General features: G+C 41.5%; 1 protein-coding gene and 1 long non-coding RNA gene across 6 annotated transcripts in view; both read right to left on the minus strand.

The window, feature by feature from the left end:
* Positions 1–7147: 7147 nt before the first annotated feature.
* On the minus strand, positions 7148–11332 carry LOC311039473. Its single transcript, XR_014600171.1, has 2 exons — positions 10286–11332; positions 7148–10242 (listed from the first exon to the last, which is right to left on the minus strand). It is a non-coding gene; the product is annotated as an uncharacterized lncRNA (long non-coding RNA).
* A 40-nt stretch (positions 11333–11372) lies between these two features.
* LOC311039471 (plexin-B2-like) overlaps positions 11373–22484 on the minus strand; it is a 238074-nt gene continuing 226962 nt past the window's right edge. For all 5 annotated transcript variants that reach the window (XM_084049375.1, XM_084049374.1, XM_084049373.1 and 2 more), the window contains 5 exons: positions 21281–21428; positions 13388–13452; positions 12943–13018; positions 12162–12236; positions 11373–11512 (listed from right to left, as the gene is read on the minus strand). In XM_084049375.1, coding sequence (XP_083905501.1) covers positions 11408–11512; positions 12162–12236; positions 12943–13018; positions 13388–13452; positions 21281–21428 — 469 coding nt within the window. In that variant the 3' untranslated portion in view covers positions 11373–11407. The remainder of the gene's footprint in view (positions 11513–12161; positions 12237–12942; positions 13019–13387; positions 13453–21280; positions 21429–22484) is intronic.

Raw genomic sequence — 22484 nt, forward strand, 5'->3', positions numbered from 1 at the left:
AGCATGTTAAACATGAACAAACACATTAACAGACAGTTGTAAATGATGAACTGTCTTCACTTTACTATAGGGCACATAATAACATGTACTAAGGATTTATAGATACTTTAGGAATGTTTAACAAAGCATATGTTAAACATGAACAAGCTACCAATAGCTTGTATATAAACCGCTCACAAAATGTAAGGAAACTTGAATTTGGGCCATTATATCTTCCCTTTACTAATACCAATCAGTAAAGTGTTATATATCATTTTTATCGGTGATTAGTCACCTTTACAACGAGGTACAGCTTGTAAGCATCGGGCATTCATGGAATGAGAAACACAGGCAAACGTGTGGGTAGCGCCGAGCAAAAATGTGCCAAAATGGCCTGTTAGACTTTTCTGCTGACATTCAATGTCGTGACATTCATGACATTCAATGGGCTTCAGGTGTGTGCCAGTCACAGGTGTGTGACTGCCTCACAGTTGAGTGACTGGCACCTGAACATGGGTTCTGCAACTTTGTTGAGTTTGTGTGTGCTCCAAGCAGCAACACTGCCCCCATGGAAAGATGCCACTTTTGTCAGGATAAGTCCCGTGCAACAGGGCAAGTGAAGCTTGTTTTCCGTTATGCAGAGTGACAGCATTATTTGGTGTTAGCCCTGGTACCATTTCAAAACGTAGGACTAAGTTCTGTGAGACTGGTGAAGTCAACAAGGAAGACAACAACCCAGACCCCTTGCTTCACTGAGGAACCATAGATTTACAGGCAAGATTTGCACAACGGTACCAAAGACAGATGTCAAAGTTGCAGGGCCCATGCTCAGGTGCCAGTCACACACCTTTGACTGGCACACACCTGCCTGCAAAGGGTACCAGTGCTGACATCAAATAATGAGTAATCTGCGTAACAGAACACCAGCTTCACTTGCCCTATTGCACAGGCCTTATCCTGAAGGGACAAACTTGGCATCTTTCTATGGGGGCAGTGTTGCTGCTTGGAGCATACACAAACTCAACAAAGTTGCAGAACCCATGTTGCAGAACGCAAAGTTGCAGAACCCACCTCTCAGCAGGTGTTTGCTGGCAGGTCGCTCAAAACAAGAGCGATTACATGTAAAAGCATATTGGGTGATTTTGGCACATTTTTGCTCGGCACTACCCACACGTTTGCCTGTGTTTCTCATTCCATGAATGCCCGATGCTTACAAGCTGTACCTCGTTGTAAAGGTGACTAATCACAGATAAAAATGATATATAACACTTTACTGATTGGTATTAGTAAAGGGGAGATATAATGGCCCAAATTCAAGTTTCCTTACATTTTGTGAGCGGATTATTATGTAACTTCAGTTACAAATGATTTAATAATCATTTACAGATGTATTATACATGGCTTATTCATGAATAGTTACTAATACCTTTATAGATGATTTGTAACCGTAGTTATAAAGGTTTTAGTAATCATTTACGAATGTCAATAAACAGGTTGTTAATGATTTGTTAATAGTCTACAAACTGCTTATAAACGTTTATAAATGCTTTAGAATGGGTCGTTACAAATGATTTAATAATCTTTTACAGATGTATATAAATGGCTTATTCATGAATAGTTCACTACTTACTAATACTTTACAAATGATTTGTAACTGTAGTTATAAAGGTTTTAGTAATCATTTACGAATGTCAACAAACAGGTTGTTAATGATTTGTTAATAGTTTACAAACTACTTATAAACGTTTAGAAATGCTTTATAACGGGTCATTATTGTAAAGTGCTACCATATTTTCAGATGGGGGTCAAAATACTGTACGTATTCATTTGAAAAAAAAAAATGAAAAAAAAAAAGTTTGGGTTACCGGCCACCGGCCACTGGCTACCGTCCACCGGCCACTGGAACCGGCCACCGGCCACTGGAACCGGCCACCGGCCACTGGGCACAGGCCACCGGCCACTGGCTACCGGCCACCAGCCACTTGTCCCCGGCCACTAGCCACCGGCCACCGGCCACTAGCTACCGGCCACCGGCCACCGGCCACCGGCCACCGGCTACCGGCCACGGGCCACTAGCTACCGGCCACCGGCCACTGGGTACCGGCCACCAACCACTTGTCCCCGGCCACCGGCCACTGGGTACCGGCCACCGGGTACCGGCCACCGGCCACTGGCTACCGGCCACTGGCTACCGGCCACCGGCCACTGGAACCGGCCACCGGCCACTGGAACCGGCCACCGGCCACTGGAACCGGCCACCGGCCACTGGCACCGTCCACCGGCCACTGGCTATCGGCCACCGGCCACTGGCTACCGGCCACCGGCCACTAGTCCCCGGCCACCGGCCCCTGGTACCGGCCACCGGCCCCTGGTACCGGCCACCGGCCACTGGTACCGGCCACAGGTACTGAAAAGCGGCCACGGCCGGGCTTTCGCGCTCGCCCTCTCTCTTACAGTATATTCAGTGGGTCAGTATAATGGTCGGTATCATGTTAGTATCAAGGTCAGTATCATGTCAGTAGCCTATAGAAAATGTGCACTTGAAAATATGTTTAGAAACTTAAATCAAGAAAATACACACAATGCAAGAATTGCCAACCACACCAATGACAGTAATAGCTGCCTAAACTAAACTAATATAAAATGCATATTGTATTCACCAGCAAAACACAGACTGTCTTGCCCAATATGACATTGTGTTTACATTTTATTTAAATGTGCTTAAATTCACAGGTTGACTCAGACTCGTAATTCTGCACAATCACCAGTGATACACAAATCAGTGGCAGCGGCAGCCAGCATGAAATCAGTTGGCACAACGGCCTGTGTTTTTAAAATAACTCACTCTTTGTTGTTAGTGATTGTTTCCAATAATTGTTTGTTTATGGTTTGTTAAATATGCTTGTTTAATATTGTTCATATAATCAACACTCACAGTTGGGTATAAAATAAACAATCTCTTTTGCAATTATCTAATGACTGCATTATTTGACATGTCCAATGATGCTGTCGGTACAACTTCTTTTGGACAGACATGGTTTGGTAAATGCAACACTATTAAATGTAATAGTTTACATTTTTGTCAACACTATTTTGTCATGACAAATGTTGTCAGCCTGCAATATACATTTCGACCAATTGAGGGCGACACAGGCCGTAGAATAATATTAGAGGCACTCTGAAACACATATAGATGAACCATTTATGGCTATTTAGTCTATTTAATAATTTTCGAAAGAGTAGCATCATAATAAGATCATGATTTGCATTGTTAGTTCCTCCTCCAATCATCACAATTGGAGGTTGTGAATGTATTTGGTGATAAAAGAAAAGCGCACATCGGCACTTTGAAAACATAATGTTTGTGTCAGCAGAATTGATGCTTTTCCACACTGACTCCTGTAACTCCATCCTAACTAGAGGTTTAAACTGACATTATTTGATCATAGTAAACATGTTTCATAACCAGAGGTTTAAACTGATATTATTTGATCATAGTAGACATGTTTCATAACTAGAGGTTTAAACTGACTAAACCTGATCATAGATGTTTCATGTTCACTGCTAGATGTTTTGTGTTCCAGTTAAAGGAGGACTTCACCCATTTTCAACCTTATCTTCTAATTGGTCCTCACTAATGCTATTATAAGATGGAACCATTTCTGTCTGCTCACTGTGTCTCAGAGGAGGTTGTGGACACGACAGCTCAGAAGCCTGCCTACTTGTGATATACAGTGTAGGCAGGTTTGGACATTTCAAACATTTTTTTTTAAATGAATGCAAGAACAATATGGGTAGTGAGCTAAAAAGTTTGGGAACCTCTGGTTTAACCCAACCCCACATCACCAATGACATCCTCGATGGGGATTCCAAGGTAATAGAAACTACAGCCTTTCTTTTCTTGGAAAGTTTGCATGCTAAAATAGAACCCAAAAGATCAATTAGTCTCCCCGGGACCCAAACTTACCAAAATACATTATGAATCGACCACTTAAGCTCTATTTAATAGTGAAAATAACATAGCTGATCTGCAAGCTCACAACAAGTCACATTGCAATTTCTTAATTTTGTTATTATTTATTTAAGTTATTTTATTCATTTATTTTCCTTTTTCTTCTTTACAAATCCCTGATTTATCTCTCGAGCCACACTGGCTTGGAAAATGCAACAGAGAATGTATACTACTTACACCTTTTAGAATTTAGATGAAAAATGTTGAGCCACAGAGACATCGAACATACAAGTTAGAACTAAATACTTCTAGAATTTAGATGCAAGTGTGAACAAACCTTCACATCTCATGAGCCACGGAGTCATGGAAGACACAATGAGAATTAAATACATAATCTATTAGAATTTAGATGGAGAGTGAAAAATGCTCTTCAGGAGCTTTGAATGCCAAACCTTCATTTTCTAAAACCTTTGATGTATCTCTTGAGCCACTCTGGCATGGAAGATGTGACTGAAAGTGTAATACCCACCTTTTAGAATTTAGATGAATAGTAAAAAGTTTTCCAATCATTTTTAACCCTAAACCTTAGGTTTATAAACCCCTGATTTACCTCTTGAGCCACACTGGCACGGAAGATGCAATTTATAAATAAAGGGTTTAGAAATTAGATGGAGAGTGAAAAATATTCTTTAGGAGTTTCGATCCCTAAACCATTAGTTTATAAAGCCCTGACTTATCTCTTGGATCATGCTGGCATGGAAGATGCAACTGAGAATAATACTTAATGCACCTTTTTCAGATGGAGAGTGAAAGATGTTGAGCCATAAAGACACGGAACAAGTGAAAACGAAATACTTAAAGGGTAGTAGACTACTAGGTTTGGTGTAGCCTGGTTCCAGACGAATCTGCCATTGCAAAAGTCTGGCCATGCCAGGCTAGGTTTGGTGATGCTCTATATTGTCTTTATCAACTTTGTTCGTGTTTGTTTATGTGCTAAAAGAGTGACTTTGAGAGCTATTACAGCGTACAATGTAAGTCAATGAGGAGCATATTTTGAACACCTTTGGAGTTACATCATTGCAAGGTAACTGCACAACCCAAACCTCCACCAAAGTGGTCTTGCCCTTTAAACTTTTAGAATTTAGATGCAAGGTGAAAATTGCATACCAACTTTGGATATAACTTGTGAAACTACTATACTCTCACTTTCAGAGACTTTGAAATAGTTCCACGTCACATTGTCTCCTGTGTGTAGGTAGCCTACTAGGTTAACACAAGCTGTTTTTTTAACAACACATTAATGTGGTTGGCAGTTGGCACATAAATATTCGGCACAACCCACCCATTAAGCAGCACATTACGATAAATGCATTTACATAATTATCGGCCAATTCTGTATTGTGCATCCCTAACACTCCAAAATATAAAGAAGATAATGAAAATACTACTGTATACTTAAATGTTTCACAGTGACAGAAGATGGGTGAAAGATAGAGAATAACCATTCCTTAGACATATTGTAGAAATATTTGTTTAATTATTGAATATTTGGGAATCTTGAGTCTGGGTTCTGAGCCTTCTTCTCTGCTTCTTGAGAAGAGTCATTGATAGGGTGCAGTCCAGACCAGTATGGTTGCTATTAGCGTGGAGTCCTGTCCTGTGGACTGAAGTCCAGTCCAGGTTGTCTTGTCTACACCTGGGCCATTCCAGACTACAGAGGAATCCATTGCATTTCTTGTGTCCTACTGTACAGTGGCACTGCAAAGCTGAACAATAGCAAAGCTGTGTTCAATGTTAAGCTATATTCAGTGTCAGGTACACAAAACAATGTATAGGCAAGAATATGAGTACCAGCGTGGTTTTCTCTCTGCGTTTAAGCCAGAATTTGCCTCGATTTAGTTGAGCAACCAAGAAGTCACAGTTATAAAAGCTACACACTCATACATGTCTCTCACAAGTCTACAATTTACATACAATCAATTTTACAATATTTTACCATACAAATACACTGATCCCCATGAAGCATAAGAACGAATTTTAATCCATGTCTTCATTCTATCCCGTACTGGTCCCCCAACTGTCAGTGTTGGACTCACGGTTGGCATTTTGTACTGTGCTGACCACTGGTTATAAAAATGGGAATTACACTCAATTCCATTATCGCCACAATCAATTAAATACATTAAGTAGCCTTGTTTGTGTCAAGCAGCTGACAAGTTCCCAATTAATAAAAATGTAAACTGAATTTCACCCACTTCTTTACACTTGTAAACCTGTTGTGTGTCAATCAAGTTGTTTCTTCTTCATTCTTGAATTACTGAACCAACTGGTCAACCGTAGCATGTAAGCATTACATCGTTGTTGGGCAGAAACCTTGCATTTTTTGTGGGATTCTCCTTTTAAATGTTCAAAATTCTTACCTATATTGACATTGACAAGATTGAAAGTGGTTAAGTGTGTCTGTGGGTTTTAAGTATTGAACCAATTACAAGTATTAACAATTCAATAAATAATAACTACTTGGGATCCATTGGAACAGAGCATTTTTCCTGAATAGTAATGGTTTTGGACATACAAGGTTTCCACCTGACAGCAACACTTATCTGAACAAGGTAAGGGGGTGTGCGTAGTTGAGCTGTTTCAGCACGCTCGGGTGGAGAGATTTGCAGACTGAATGATATACAGGCAGATGGCCTCATTACAATCGCTTTGTGGCTCAATAATAATAACGGTGGATTTCAGTGCTTTTCCCCTTTACTAAACCCATTAAGCTCATCTGAGTATTTAGTTCACAACCCCATTTCGGCAGAAACCTTGAATGTCCAAAACCGTTAGTTTTAATTTCAATAAATGGAAAAAAGAAAGTGTGTTCCAAGAGATCCATAGGATAGCTCGATATTATAAAAATGGCATGACACCCTTGTATGACAAAGTAGGGCATTCATTAAAAAAGTGGAGGTGGAGATACAAAGTTTCTGCCCGTACTGTACATGTCATGTGACATACACTCTGCTTTCTATTCATCCAGTCTGTAAGGCACTCACTGGTGAAGGCAGAAAAAAATGTGTGTGTATGTGAGATGGAGAGAGAGAGAGGGGGGAGTCGGGGGTCAGGGGGTGGGGGTGGGGGGGGGGGGGGGCAGAGAGAGAGAGAGAGGAAATATCTTAAATTTGTGAGAGCAAAAGAATATGAAACAATCTGAGATCATCCAAAATCTGAGGCATGTCAATTTTTTTTTATATATATATACAAAAAATAAACTATTTGAAGAATGATTAGAAATTGTGCTCTTGCATTAGCACAAATAACCTTTTAAAGGACGAAGCATGTCAGGGAAATGACCCAAAAATAAAGGTTGCGTGTTCTGCTAAGATACACACTTTGAAATTTGGTGCCAGGATTTGATCAGAGAGTGAACAACAGTAACAGGACAGAAATGTATGATTAAAAATAGTTTCACGTTTCCAGTTTTGTAAAACGTACCACTGAATTATTAAATACATTATGTGTCTGTCTCTCCTCGTCTTAAAGCATAATTTATACTTAATCGCACAAATGGTGTCGCTTGAAAAGAGTGGACTCTTTCTCAGCGATTGACAATATCATACAGTATGATATAGTATAAATTAGGCTTTACTCAGAGAGAGAGAGGCATTAGATCTGGGAGTTCGACATCTAACTGAACTTTTCAATGTGACATGATCAAACAACACCAAGAACATTTATCAATTCGCCTTTGAGGTTTTCATTCCAAACCAACACTAAACCAGGTGATTCCTTTCATTTGTGACACCTCCAATGTGAAAGGTGACTTCACCTGGGGTTGGGTGGGTTGAAATGAAAACCTGGACCTCATGGCACACTGGACTAAAGCAATGTATCTAGATAGAATAGTTGTATATTGATCAACAAAAGGAATGTATCTATGCTCCTGAGCTGTACTATCTGTACTATCTTTAACCATTTTCACACTGGGGTGTCTATTTTGGGCATGTCATTATAGGTGAAGATTTTTTAATACCGTAGGTGGTTAAAGGTGGTGTGAGTGATATTTGTTTGTTAAAATAAATGTTATAGCTCTATATTCTGATCGTAGGCATTGCTAAAGTGTTGATTCAGTAACAGGGTTCTCCCCGTCTCTCCGGAGCTTTAGTAGACAGAAAAACCTGAAAATGTATTTTCTGTTTACTTCGCAATGAAGAGACTGGGAGACCCCAGTAACTGAACAAACACTATATATATAGCGATTACATTTGCTATATATTAATTACAACAAACCTTTTTTGTTCAATAATATAACTTACACCACCCTTACTACAGTTTTTTTTGTCATCAACATCAGAGGAAAAGTCTTCCTCAGGTCTGAGACCTAAAATAGGTCTGAGACCTGATGAAGACCCTTTAGTGGTCAAAGCGTTGCCTGAAACTATTTATTCAAATGTTCTACTGGTAGCTAACGGTGTGTGGACCCTCTTTTCCTCTGATGTATGGTCGTCACCTTATTAAACTAATGGCCTAAGTCATTTTTTCAAGGTTTTCAGGAAAAATAAAAAACTGATCCAGAACAAAACTATATGATATTTCTTAATCATTTCACCCAAAATGTTTATAACAAATTATGACTATTTAAATAGAAATAACACTGTCTGTCAGTTATGTAACATAAGAGATTGAAATAGGTTTAAATATGATTAAATCTGACTTAGGCCAAAATAAAAAGCAAAACAAATTACAAAATGGCCTAAATCAGTAAATAATTTGGCTTAAGTCACAAAAACATGTGACTTAGGCCAAACAAAAGGCCTATTTTGTCCTAAGTCACACTAGGGAGTTAGGCCATTATACTAAAAGGGGTGTGAACAGCATGATCCTTTTCAATTAGGAGTTGGGCCATTTTACCAGAGGTGGCCAGTGTCATGAGGACCTGACTTAGGCAAAAATATCATTTCCTCAAAAAATTACTTAGGCCATTAGTTTAATAAGGTGACGTATTGTTGTCCAGCACCCGATATGTTTTCTGGGGATATGCGTGCTTATCACTGGACTATTTGTCATCAACATGACATGCCCCCTCACATGTAGAAGACACTTCTTTGCAGTGACTTAATCATAATATCTTTGTTTTGTCAATGTTGAAAAGTTGATTTATTTGTGACATACAAGGTCAACGATGATGATGATCAGGGGGTCATTTGATGCTCAAAATTATGTAAGACCTATGCAGTTTTCCCTCAAAATTGTACATAAATTGGATTTGTGGAAGGCATCTTTTAATGATCCGACATGAGTTGGCTGTTTGCTGGTATTTATGTCTTAAGAGCAACAATAACCAATAAGAAAGTTGCTTTTGACTCAAGGTGTGTTTGTACTGTAGTGAAACAAAAAAAAAAAGAAAACGTGTTGTTCGTTCAGTTCATCAGTTAAACAGATAAAAACAAATGGCTCTCAGCTTCAATACACTGCATTTTAGGGAACTGAATATTGCCAAAGGAATCAATAACAAATTATTAAAAAAAAAAAAGAAAATCACAAACTAAACATTAAAACGTTTGGCTATTTTGACATCATGATTAAGCAGATTTTACACAGAAAGTAAAAACAGCCAATCACAATTGGTCCTCGACCCTGTGGCAATGAGGTGTCGACAACTGTCCAATGGCAACGAGTCAAGATTAATACAGGAAGCAGCTGATAAAAAATAAAATAAAAACACAGGATATGACGTCATAATGCGACACCACTCACCACCCTGCTTCACCTTAGAACACTTAAAATAAAAATCACAAACACAGGTAACTTAGGAGCAATTATCCTTCAGACATTAAAAATATGATTTCACCTTGTAATAACGTGTATGTGAAGCCTATTGCTTAAAGCCTGCATACCAACGATAACGCTAAAATCTTATGTCAGAGACTACACAGGAAAAGAAAACGATCCAGCACATTATTACTCTGTGATTTCAAAATAAAAGCACATTGCCAGAAGCATAATAAAGACATATTACTGCGTGTTCAAACAGCAAAAAGAAAATCATTTGTCAAGGAAAAGTGGAAACTCCACCATCGCTGTTTGTGGTCAAACAGGATTCTCCTCGTACCCCAGTTCCACTGCCCTTACAGTTGTGCCATCGGAACCGTGACCTCTGATTGGTCAGTGGTGTGTACCGTAGTGGGATTCGATTGGCTGACACAGCCAGATCACTTTTTCTAAGGAAAAACTTAACTCCTAGCACTTTGGAGGGCTTTGGAAAGATGATGCCCTTGAGCAATGGTTCTCAAACGTTTATAATTTTAAGGACCCCCATAACTCTTGAGAGTGTTTGAATGGAACCATTCGGTTCCATTCGCACACTCTCGGAGTTACAGACCCGTAAGGGTCCATTCGGATCCTAACTATAAATAATTTAGCTGGGGACCCCCTCAAGGACCCCTGAGGGTTCCCGGACCCCACTTTGAGAACCACTGCCCTTTTGAGTGCTGACTTGAGGTCAGCCTTCCTGGCCTCTCTCCTAACCTTGTCCATAGACATAGAACCTGCAGCACTGACCTCCAATCAGCAATTAAGGGCCAAAGTCAGTCCTCGCCTAGAACTTTTTTGTTTAGCCTTCGCCTTCGTAGGAAAGGAGAAAAAAATAAGTGGTTAGCCTGGAATCTTTACGTAGTCCAAGACACCTCGAGTCTTTTACATCCAAACGTCCATCAGGGTCTAGGAATAGCAACGAGCTGTAAAAGTTAAGATGGCGTAGACTCTGACATCTGAATTTTAACTTCAAAATGTCCGACAACTTCTTTCTTTCTTTCTCCGTCTGTTAAACAGACAAACGTCCTGTGGGGTTCTTCCGAGGTGCGTCACACTTCTGTCCTTACTCGGACCAAAACGTTATTAAGAGTCCAACCCGATCTTACACCTGTGACGATGTTACAGTCGACCTGTCAGCTCGATTACTATTGATAAACGCTTTGATTTCACAGCTCCCAGATAAGAGTTTTTTGTTTTTTTTTCATTTTCCCAGCAATCCCGCACCCAGTCTGCCAGGCCCGAACTGTCCACACTGTGACACGTCTCTTAAATCAACCATTCTCAACCTCTTTAATTTCAAAGACCCCAAGGTTTGGTATGCCTTAGGCCACAGACCCCCATTAGATACCATTTGTATCTCTGGGATCTCAGGTGTTGATTTCACTCTGAGAGTGTGCAAACGGAAGGTTCCCGTTTGCACACTCTCAGAGTTATAGACCTGAAAAGGTCAATTTCTGGAACCCCTGGTGGTCCCTGAACCAGACGTTGAGAAACTTCAAACTCCGCTCCGACATCTTCCCGTCGCCTCTCCCTCATCTTCGGTCATTCCGTGGTCAATCGCGTCTTCTTAATGTGGTCGACGGCAGCCTTGTGCAGCCATAGCCCCCACCCACCACCCACACCCCCACCCACACGCCCACCCCTTCCCCTCCCGGCTGTCTGGTTGGCGAGGGGTTAAAGGTCGGTGACCTTGTTTTCCAAGGCGGCGGCGATCTGCTGGAGCCGCAGGGTCAGCTGTTTGCTCTGGGCGGCCGGGTCGTCTTCCAGAGACTGAATGATCTGACAGACACACAGACACACAACAGGACGACATTCATCATTTCACTCATGTTTGATCAAATTGTTGAATCGATTGTTTATGCTTGTGAGTTGAGGGGGTAGCTCAATCCTGTTGGGCTGAATATTGGACTGAAATGTGACTGGTCAGTTTATGCCATAACTGCAAAAAGTGGCAGATACCATATTTGGTCAAATTATTATTATTTTCTTTTTGCAATAGTTATTGCAATATAACAATGCAGGAGTTACATGGTTTCACCTGATTCGGTATATGCAGATCTGCATTATTATTACATCTAAACTTCAATAGCTCCATTTGGAAAGAATCACTCTAGCAATGATTAGTGTGATTTTAACTCACTGAGTGACATTAACGTGTTTCACGTGTTTTTACCGCTATGGCGCTGGGTGCCATTAACGTGTTTGACGTGTTTTTGAAAAAATAGTAAAAAAAAAAAAAAACTGTTTTTTTTTGTTTGTTTTTTTAAAACATGTTCAGAATTAATTCTGAAATAATTCTGGCAATCATGGCACTCAAGGAGTTAAAAGTGAAAATAGGGCAGTCTTTCAATACTCTGATTACACCTCTGTGAACACAGAATGTGCATGCAAAACCAGTTACCAAGAAGATACATTTGACTGTACATACCCCATCGTAGTATTTGCTGGCGTATTGGTACAGTTGATGTAAGGCCACCTGCGTGTTCAGCTTGTCTGTGTGTTGCTGAGGGAAAGAGACAAAAACCTAAATTAATAGTTTCTACATAGTAAAATCGTGTTCATTATCCATCTTATCTGTTACTCAGTGGGAGAGACAGGCAGGGTGCACAGTTCATTCAAAACAAAAGAATCACCAAGACTGGGTCCGAGTACTACACATACAGTACGCCTTTCATCAAAAAATCACCATGTACATCAGTTAGACTTTGTTTATTTGACATGTCCTCGGTTCTAGATGTGTTTAATTGATGTTAAGCCAGAGGTTTAGTCACTGTCCGCCATGTCAATTCTGGTATGTTGTTGTTGTCACTACTGCATTGCATCGTGGGCCTTTCATACAAGTGTAGTGTCCAGCATAGCATATTGTAATATTCCCAAAATCTAGTGTGCATTTCACCTACTAGCTACTGAGCTTTACTAAAATATCTCATTAATTTAGCACACTAAATCATATGGTAGTATAGAATGTCAGACACAGCCCAGCGCACTCACAGAAATGTGAACGCATTTTGGTGGAGCCGTCCTACACTGAGGAAGGCTCTACCCAAACACGGTCCCATGCTGCCCCGTGTCCAATTAAATGAACGGTATCTAGAGGACATTTCTGAGAGCGATGGTGATTCTTCTGTTGTGAGAGACAAAACGAGTGCAGCGGAGACGGGCAGAGAACATAAAAAAGAAAGGAGTCAGACGGTGGATGAACAACCTACCCTGGACACCTCAGCCAGGTGTGTGTTCATGTCCTGATCACTCACTGAAACCATCTGCCTGATGCCTTTGTAGTAACTGAAACACACACACGCACACGCACACACACACACACACACACACACACACACACACACACACACACACACACACACAGTAACTCAGTTACATTGAGAGAAAAACAGATTGCGGTGCAATTAACAAGCCTAACGAGGGAGAAAACCTGACTAGAATCAGAGGAGCATCATCCCTTGTTTACGTGCAAATGTGCAAAATTCAGCTGCCAGAGTGCTCACCCGCACCAAACGCTGGCAGCAGGTTACGTAGCATCACACACAGAGACATCTCTCGAGAACATCTACAGTACACTCATGAGCGAGCTCGATAACGACAAATGTGGGTAAACTTCACCATCGTGCAACATGGTATAAATGAAGAACTACTCACTCGTCCACCATCTTCTTGTACGTGGAGATCTCCTTTGCATAGAGGAGCTTGTTGCTGGGAGACTCCTGAAGTGGACAGAGACAAGAAGCATGATGTAAATACTTATTGTTGTACGTACCATACAGAAATAGGGATGTCCGATATTATCGGCCTCCCGATATTATCGGCCGATATTAGCATAAAAATTTATATCGGGAAAATATCGGTATCGGTTTTTTTGCTTTATAAATAAGTTACAGGAGTTCTTACTGTATATGGTGTGTGTGATATGAAATTTGAGCTTACCCTAATCACAATAATCCCGCATATATCGGTATCGGTTGATATCGGTATCGGTAATTAAGAGTTGGACAATATCGCATATCGGTATATCGGTTATCGGTAAAAAAGCCAATATCGGACAACCCTATACAGAAACCACCTTAGAAGCTATTTGGCATAACACACTGACTTGTTTTCGTTGTCAACATAATCATTGTGAATAGACCATTTAGCGCTGATTGCTGATGATTATGCATGCAGTAGATACACATGTTTTTATTCATTTTCTGAGTATAATGGAGTATAATGGAGGAAGAGTGAACTATAACTGCAGTAGTGTTGTTTGTTGTGAGGTAGATGAGTGGAGAGGATAAAGACCTAAATGATTACATGACATTATTATTATCATCATCATCATCACCATTTTCTCCCCATTTAGTGATTATGCCAATTCCCTGATTTCCCCCACACTTGTGTGTGGTAAGCTTGTCACTGCTGACCCCTACTGGTTGGTTTTGGAACTGGTTGATGCTATGGGGATACATACATGGAAAGCACATGCATCTTCTGGGCCTGGGGGACCCTTAGGGGTCCTAGAGGGGGTTCCAGGGGGTCCCCAGCAAAATGAGTTAATATAGCATCAAAATCGGTTCAACCCTTTTAAAATTTTGAAAAGAGACGATTTGAAAAGAGACGATCTTCAAGATTTGTAGATCTGCTATTTTCTAAAAATGTGAACAATTTTGAATATCTTTTAAACATATATATGAGGGTCCCTGGCACAAAATCCTTTCAGATAGGGCTCGGCGACCAAAAACATATACATTTGGCCTGGGCCACTGGCATAGCGGTCCAGGCACTTACGGTGCGTTTTAACAGCGGGCGATTCAGGATAGTATTTTCCGGAAGTGCATTATATGTCTATGAGAGCCGGCAACTACTGGCGATAGGGCGAATCGCCCGCGACTCGCCCGCTGTTAAAACGTACTGTTAGGCTCAATGTAGCCTGACAGCGCTTTGTGGGTTTGAGTCCCGATTCCGACAGCCTTTGCTGCATGTCACCCCTATCTCTCTCCCCATTTCCTGTCAGCTTACTGTCCTATCCATAATGGCATAAAAATATATATATATATAAATACATATACATTTGGGGCTCCTTGACATGAAAAGCTTTGAGAAGCACTGCTCTATTGGCTAGACCCTCCAGAAAAACGCGGGCAAAAATCACTGATTATGCGGGCTAAAATCCTAGATTTTGCGATGAAATACGCGGGGGGTTTATGTGATTTTATTTTATTGTGAAATTGCGTGAAGTTGCAAAATATGTGGAAAGTTGCAAAATATGTAAAAATATGCGCCGCATATTTCGCATTTTATGCGATGCTATGCGATACCCCCACATAATTATGCGCATAATCGCATAATTATTTAAACACAATTTTTCTGGAGGGTCTAATAGGCTCTGTGCATAACTGTAGTTCCAGCGGGTTTCCAGAAGGTGGCATACCCATTTCCTTTTCATTTTCCTATAGCTTCATTTAGATTGGCTCAGCAGCAGAATTGAACTAGAAACATGTGATGGTGACATAGTGCGTTTCCAGTTCAATTCTGCTGCAGAGCCAATCAAACAAAGCTATGGGGAAATGAACCGGAACAGGAAACATGTATGGCACCTTCTGAAAACATGGGCCAACAGTTAGCACAGAGCCTGGCCAACTAGTCTAATTGCCTACTATATTTTGTAGTACAATGGTGGCATAGAAGAATAATGAAAATAGCCGATCTATAAGCTCACAACACGTTGTATCCTGACGCGTTGGGAGCTTGTAGATCTGCCATTTCCATAATGGGAAATAAATTAGTTCATTAATCGTAATCGAGGCAAAAGCCCTCACAGAGCCTATAGAGTACAGAAGTCCTGACGTCACTTGTTCATCCCCTGGGTCGTAAAGTAAATTCGCTATGGAGAATAACATTGTGTCATCTTAGAATCGTCTCATATGAGAATTGTGGTCCAAAAATAAACAAACTGTCTCTGGCGATATTGTCAAGGAGGAGGCTCTGTATCGTTTATGATATTCAGTCACTCATATTTGATACAGTCTGTTTCTGGCGAAAATGTAACTAATTCGGTGGAAGAGTCAAGTTTATTTTTGGAACACAGTTCAGAATGGGGGGCGGGGGGATGGAACAGGTAGGATGTGTAAATTACGTCAGACTTCGGTGCTCTATTCCTCCCAGCTCAACACCTCTGCTGACAGGCACCTTGACCACTAGATGTCACTAGTGCAGCATCAAACTACACCCTCCCTGTCCAGCTTCCTTATCTCAAACACAGTGCTCTAAACTGGATGAACCACAGAACATTTGAACCCTACAGTCCAGGGGTTCTCAACGTGGAGTTTTGGGACCCCCAGTGGTCCTTCAAGGGGTTTCAGGAGGTCCCCAGCTAAATTAATGATAGTTAGGAATAGGAACCAAATGGACACTGCTCTGTAACACAGAGAGTGTACAAATGGAACCAAAAGGGACATTACAGGTCGGAAGAGCCTCTTTCTTTGGTGTTTTGTAACTAGTAACTAAAGTATATCATATAATTGTAGTGGTGTAAAAGTACAATATTTTCCTCTGAGAAATAGTGGAGTAGAAGTACAAGTATTGAACATTTTAAATGCTGAAGAAAGAAAAAACTTGAGTACATGTACTGTACTTAGTTACTTTACACCACTGACCTTAACCCTAACCTCACAGAAACTACAGATGTGCCATTTCAAAACTTCAAATGTCCTGCCATCGGCAAGACAGTACATTTTCAGGGGATTCCCAGGGCAATAAGAGGGACAAAGAAGGGCATTTAAAATGCTGAATTATTTTGATGATCACTGCTTTTATGATGCTAATTAATTTGAGCAACTGGTCAAGGACCTCTTCAAATCACCTTTCGCCCCATAATGAGTCTGACACCTTCTTCAACACACATTCTTTTGTTCTCATGTATATGGATGTCTGTTGAAGGGAAAAACGGGGGTGTGTAGTGACAACTTCTTGTCAGGGGCAAAACAGTGCATTTTTAAGGGCAGAACAGGGAGGAAAAAAAGCATTTTCAGGGCACTTTCAGGGAAAGAACAGTAACGTGTGAAGTTTTGAAGTGGCACATCTGTATGCCTAAACCACGCCCACCTGGGCGAATAACCTGAAAAAGAGGTTCTTGCAATTACAGGTCTGTAACTCTGAGAGTGTACAAATGGAACCAAGTTTGAGAACCAGTGCCCTAATCTCCACAGTGGCGGGCAATAACTTCACCCCTGGCCCCCTCCCCGAGCGTCCTCATTAGTGTCCCTATAGCAGTTATATGAAAACATTAGTAGACAGGAGTGGTTAACCTCGACTACTCCAAGGACCTTGTGAATCTAACATTAACCCATTACAACCGGGAACTTTTAAATTTTAGCTATAACCATTATTTTATACTTTGGGCTATTAAAAAATAGCAGATCTACAAGCTCATAGCTACGAGCTTGCCTTGTAGATATGCTATTTTAGAAAAATCTTGAAAATGTTTACAAATCTTTGAAAATATATATATTTTTTCAAGTGAACATCTTTAACTCAAATCTTTGCTTCTGGCGGTCCCTGGAACAAAATATTTTCAGATGGGGGTCGGCGGCCAAATACATATAATTTTGGGGGTCCTTGACGTGAAAAAGTTTGAGAACCACTGTTATAGCATCATACATTTTTCAAAAACTGTTAGATATTTGTAAAATCGGAACCTCATGTCTTAATGGGTTAAAATAAAAGACCTGAAGATCCTTAATCACAACGTTCTCCTCTGCTAATAAGTGGACGTGCCTCACTGCACTAAGCTGTGAAGCAGTGGTCATAATTAACAGCTTGTATTAATGTTTTACACGGCATGAGAAGTCATTATTAACAACCGGTATTAATGTTGTACGCTGTTAACGTCTTCAGAGTTCAACACTGGTTGTGCTGTGATGCTCGTTAGCTATAATGAATCAGCTTATTTCCGCAGAGATTTTAAATGTAAAGTGCTGAACAAACTGCTGAGTTACGGAGCCCAGACAGACTTTAGTATCGTATAATCTGGTGTCATAATAAATTCTGGATGCAGGCAACACTATTTTACTGTACACGGTTTCTACAAACAGCCAGCAGCAAAAAATAATTACACAGCTGTGGTTCTCAACCTTTTCTGGATCTGGGCCCACTTGAAGATCTCAAAAGTATTCGCGGCCCACCCATCTGACCACTTAACACGGCAGTTTATTATAATGATCAATCAATCCAACAGCACAGGATCGCAATAAAAACTCACTTTTCAAGGTTTAAAAGAAAAAACACAGATTATTTATATTATCAATAAAATCGTGTTTTGCCTATTATTTGTGAGACACTTACAATATCTTCACGGCCCACCAGTGGGCCCTGGGCCTCAGGTTGAGAAAAAGTACTGTAAACACACTGTGAACATGCTAACAAGCTATAAACTAGAACAGTGTTTCCCAAACGATCCATTTTTATGGGTCGGAGGTGGGGTCGGAGGGTCGGAGGTTTTACCTTCATTTAAAAAAAAACATTTCAAAAGATCTTCACAAAAATAAAAAAATAAGACATTCCATAAATAAAAAACAAATACAAAGTAGTGAAAAAAGCCGATCTATAAGCTCATAAGCTTGTAGATCGGCTATTTTCACTAGTTTGGGTCCCAGAGAGACAAAGTGTCTACTTATGGGTGCAGTACAGTAGTGTGGCCTGTGTTGAAGTGTCCATGACACGCTGGGCAAGACCTCCTGTAGCTCATTGAGTGTCTAAACGGAAGTACTGGAATTTGGCAGAAGTGTCCCAAGGAAATTACATTGAGGCTTTACAGATCTGTTTACATTCTCCGTGCATGAAACAAACACGTATTGTGATTGGTCCCGCCTTATAGACACGCTCTGCATTAGATCTGTGACCAGGCTTTTCTCCGCAGAGATGAGAAAAGGCTGCTGGGAACAAGGCTAGCATGTAGATCAGCTTTTTTTTTTTTATCCCACGATTTTATAACCCCATTTTTTACACCCAGTGCCAATTGTCTATGTAATCCTGGGCACTACCTTCCCTCTGCCAACCTAGGGAGGCCAGGGCCGAGCTCATGCCTCCTTCAATGCATGAGAGCCAACTGACCTTCTTGTCACCTGACAGGGGAGAGTTTCCCTGGTTGGACGTAGCGCGTGGAAGGAACACGTTATTCCAACCAGTTCCTTTCCCCTCCATCAGGCGCCCCGGCTGGCCAGGGGGAGGCAGGATAGAGACCAGTATTACTGCATGTTTTTGTGAGGGTACCTACCCTAGGGAACACGGGGAGAACATGCAAACCCCACACAGAGAGGCCCTTTCGCCAACCCCACGCGGAGGAGAGGACATGCCCCCAGCGCCCACAGCGTCCCCTGCGGGAATCGAACCCAGGACCTTCTAGCTGTGAGGCGACAGCGCTACCGACTGCGCCACCGTGCCCCGAGATCTACGAGCTTGCCTTGTAGATATCCTATTTTTGAAAAATCTTGAAAATGTTTACAAATCTTTGAAAATATATATATTTTTTCAAGTGAACATCTTTAACTCAAATCTTTGCTTCTGGCGGTCCCTGGAACAAAATATTTTCAGATGGGGGTCGGCGGCCAAATACATATAATTTTGGGGGTCCTTGACGTGAAAAAGTTTGAGAACCACTGTTATAGCATCATACATTTTTCAAAAACTGTTAGATATTTGTAAAATCGGAACCTCATGTCTTAATGGGTTAAAATAAAAGACCTGAAGATCCTTAATCACAACGTTCTCCTCTGCTAATAAGTGGACGTGCCTCACTGCACTAAGCTGTGAAGCAGTGGTCATAATTAACAGCTTGTATTAATGTTTTACACGGCATGAGAAGTCATTATTAACAACCGGTATTAATGTTGTACGCTGTTAACGTCTTCAGAGTTCAACACTGGTTGTGCTGTGATGCTCGTTAGCTATAATGAATCAGCTTATTTCCGCAGAGATTTTAAATGTAAAGTGCTGAACAAACTGCTGAGTTACGGAGCCCAGACAGACTTTAGTATCGTATAATCTGGTGTCATAATAAATTCTGGATGCAGGCAACACTATTTTACTGTACACGGTTTCTACAAACAGCCAGCAGCAAAAAATAATTACACAGCTGTGGTTCTCAACCTTTTCTGGATCTGGGCCCACTTGAAGATCTCAAAAGTATTCGCGGCCCACCCATCTGACCACTTAACACGGCAGTTTATTATAATGATCAATCAATCCATTGTGTTCCGGCTTGGATCAATGGAACCAACAGCACAGGATCGCAATAAAAACTCACTTTTCAAGGTTTAAAAGAAAAAACACAGATTATTTATATTATACAATAAAATCGTGTTTTGCCTATTATTTGTGAGACACTTACAATATCTTCACGGCCCACCAGTGGGCCCTGGGCCTCAGGTTGAGAAAAAGTACTGTAAACACACTGTGAACATGCTAACAAGCTATAAACTAGAACAGTGTTTCCCAAACGATCCATTTTTATGGGTCGGAGGTGGGGTCGGAGGGTCGGCGGTTTTTACCTTCATTTAAAAAAAAACATTTCAAAAGATCTTCACAAAAATAAAAAAATAAGACATTCCATAAATAAAAAACAAATACAAAGCAGTGAAAAAAGCCGATCTATAAGCTCATAAGCTTGTAGATCGGCTATTTTCACTAGTTTGGGTCCCAGAGAGACAAAGTGTCTACTTATGGGTGCAGTACAGTAGTGTGGCCTGTGTTGAAGTGTCCATGACACGCTGGGCAAGACCTCCTGTAGCTCATTGAGTGTCTAAACGGAAGTACTGGAATTTGGCAGAAGTGTCCCAAGGAAATTACATTGAGGCTTTACAGATCTGTTTACATTCTCCGTGCATGAAACAAACACGTATTGTGATTGGTCCCGCCTTATAGACACGCTCTGCATTAGATCTGTGACCAGGCTTTTCTCCGCAGAGATGAGAAAAGGCTGCTGGGAACAAGGCTAGCATGTAGATCAGCTTTTTTTTTTTATCCCACGATTTTGTAACCCCATTTTTTACACCCAGTGCCAATTGTCTATGTAATCCTGGGCACTACCTTCCCTCTGCCAACCTAGGGAGGCCAGGGCCGAGCTCATGCCTCCTTCAATGCATGAGAGCCAACTGACCTTCTTGTCACCTGACAGGGGAGAGTTTCCCTGGTTGGACGTAGCGCGTGGAAGGAACACGTTATTCCAACCAGTTCCTTTCCCCTCCATCAGGCGCCCCGGCTGGCCAGGGGGAGGCAGTATAGAGACCAGTATTACTGCATGTTTTTGTGAGGGTACCTACCCTAGGGAACACGGGGAGAACATGCAAACCCCACACAGAGAGGCCCTTTCGCCAACCCCACGCGGAGGAGAGGACATGCCCCCAGCGCCCACAGCGTCCCCTGCGGGAATCGAACCCAGGACCTTCTAGCTGTGAGGCGACAGCGCTACCGACTGCGCCACCGTGCCCCGAGATCAGCTATTTTCAACACATGACCCCGGCTAGCAGCAAAGTGTGGTGGCTTTTAGAAGGAGCGTACCCGGCTCAGTTTGTGCTCCGTCTTGGTGCAAGCGTCCATGAAGGTCTGGGAGATGACGTGCAGCGATGCGTCCACCGTCTCCGTCACGTGCACGTCAAAGATGAAGTGGGGGTTTCTCAGAATGTTCACCCAGAATCGCAGGGGCAAGCTGGGGGTGCAGAGAGGTGAGACAGGAGGTCAGACAGATCGACAGGCAGAGAGCACAAAGAACTATATAGACACTGAGCAGGTCAGTCTCATTCAATGCAACACAACGGTGTGTAACTCACTATTAGACACTGTCCACGCCAAGGTTCTTATAGTTAACTAAAATTAACGAAATAATACACTAAAACTAAAATTTGTAATAAAAATGTACTGTATGTTTTAACTGTGAATACATTTTGGTTAGCCTGGAATCTAGACTGATTATTGATTTGCTTATCAACTAGGACACACGCGAGCACACACACACACACACACACACACACACACACACACACACACACACACACACACACATTATTTTGGAAGTCATTTCTTTCTCACAGCATCAGTGTTGCTTTCCATCACCAAAATTGCAAGTCAACATCCTTGTAAAGCTGTAAGCACTGCCAACTTTTTCAAAGATATGAGGGGGGGGGTTCTGAGCCTTTATTGATAGTGGAGAGAGACAGAAAACACAGAGAGAGAGAGCGCAGGAGAGTGACATGCCGCAAATGGTCCAACCGGCTGGGAATCAAACTCGCTGTCAGGCCAACCACTCAGCTATCGGCTCGCCCCAAGCACTGTCAACTTAAATGTGATTTCAACTTATAGTTATTTATACTTAATACATGACTTAAACGCATTGTGTCTCGCATCTAAAATAGCTGGTCTATAACCTGCACGCTGCGACGCGTTGTGTGATTTTTTTGGGTGCGAGATGCCAGCATGCGTCCAAGTATGAATGAGGTGTCATCTCTGATTCTTTCATTCAACCCCCAACTGTTCCTTCAGAGACCTCTACCTCCGCAGGTTGAGTCTCGGTCAATAATTCACAGACCAGATGAATATTTGATCGACTCTGTGTTTCTGGTTGATTGACAGCAGTTACTCGAGGCCATTTTTGCAAAACTGCAGTTACGAGGATATAGAAAGGTTTTCTGTTCTGTCTAATTATCTTCTCTTCTGTCTCGCTCTCCCTGCCGTCTTTCCTTCCTCCTCCCTCTTCTCAACTTTTTAA

Source organism: Gymnoscopelus microlampas, assembly GCF_963454915.1.
Source record: "Gymnoscopelus microlampas genome assembly, chromosome: 23".
Taxonomy (NCBI): domain Eukaryota; kingdom Metazoa; phylum Chordata; class Actinopteri; order Myctophiformes; family Myctophidae; genus Gymnoscopelus; species Gymnoscopelus microlampas.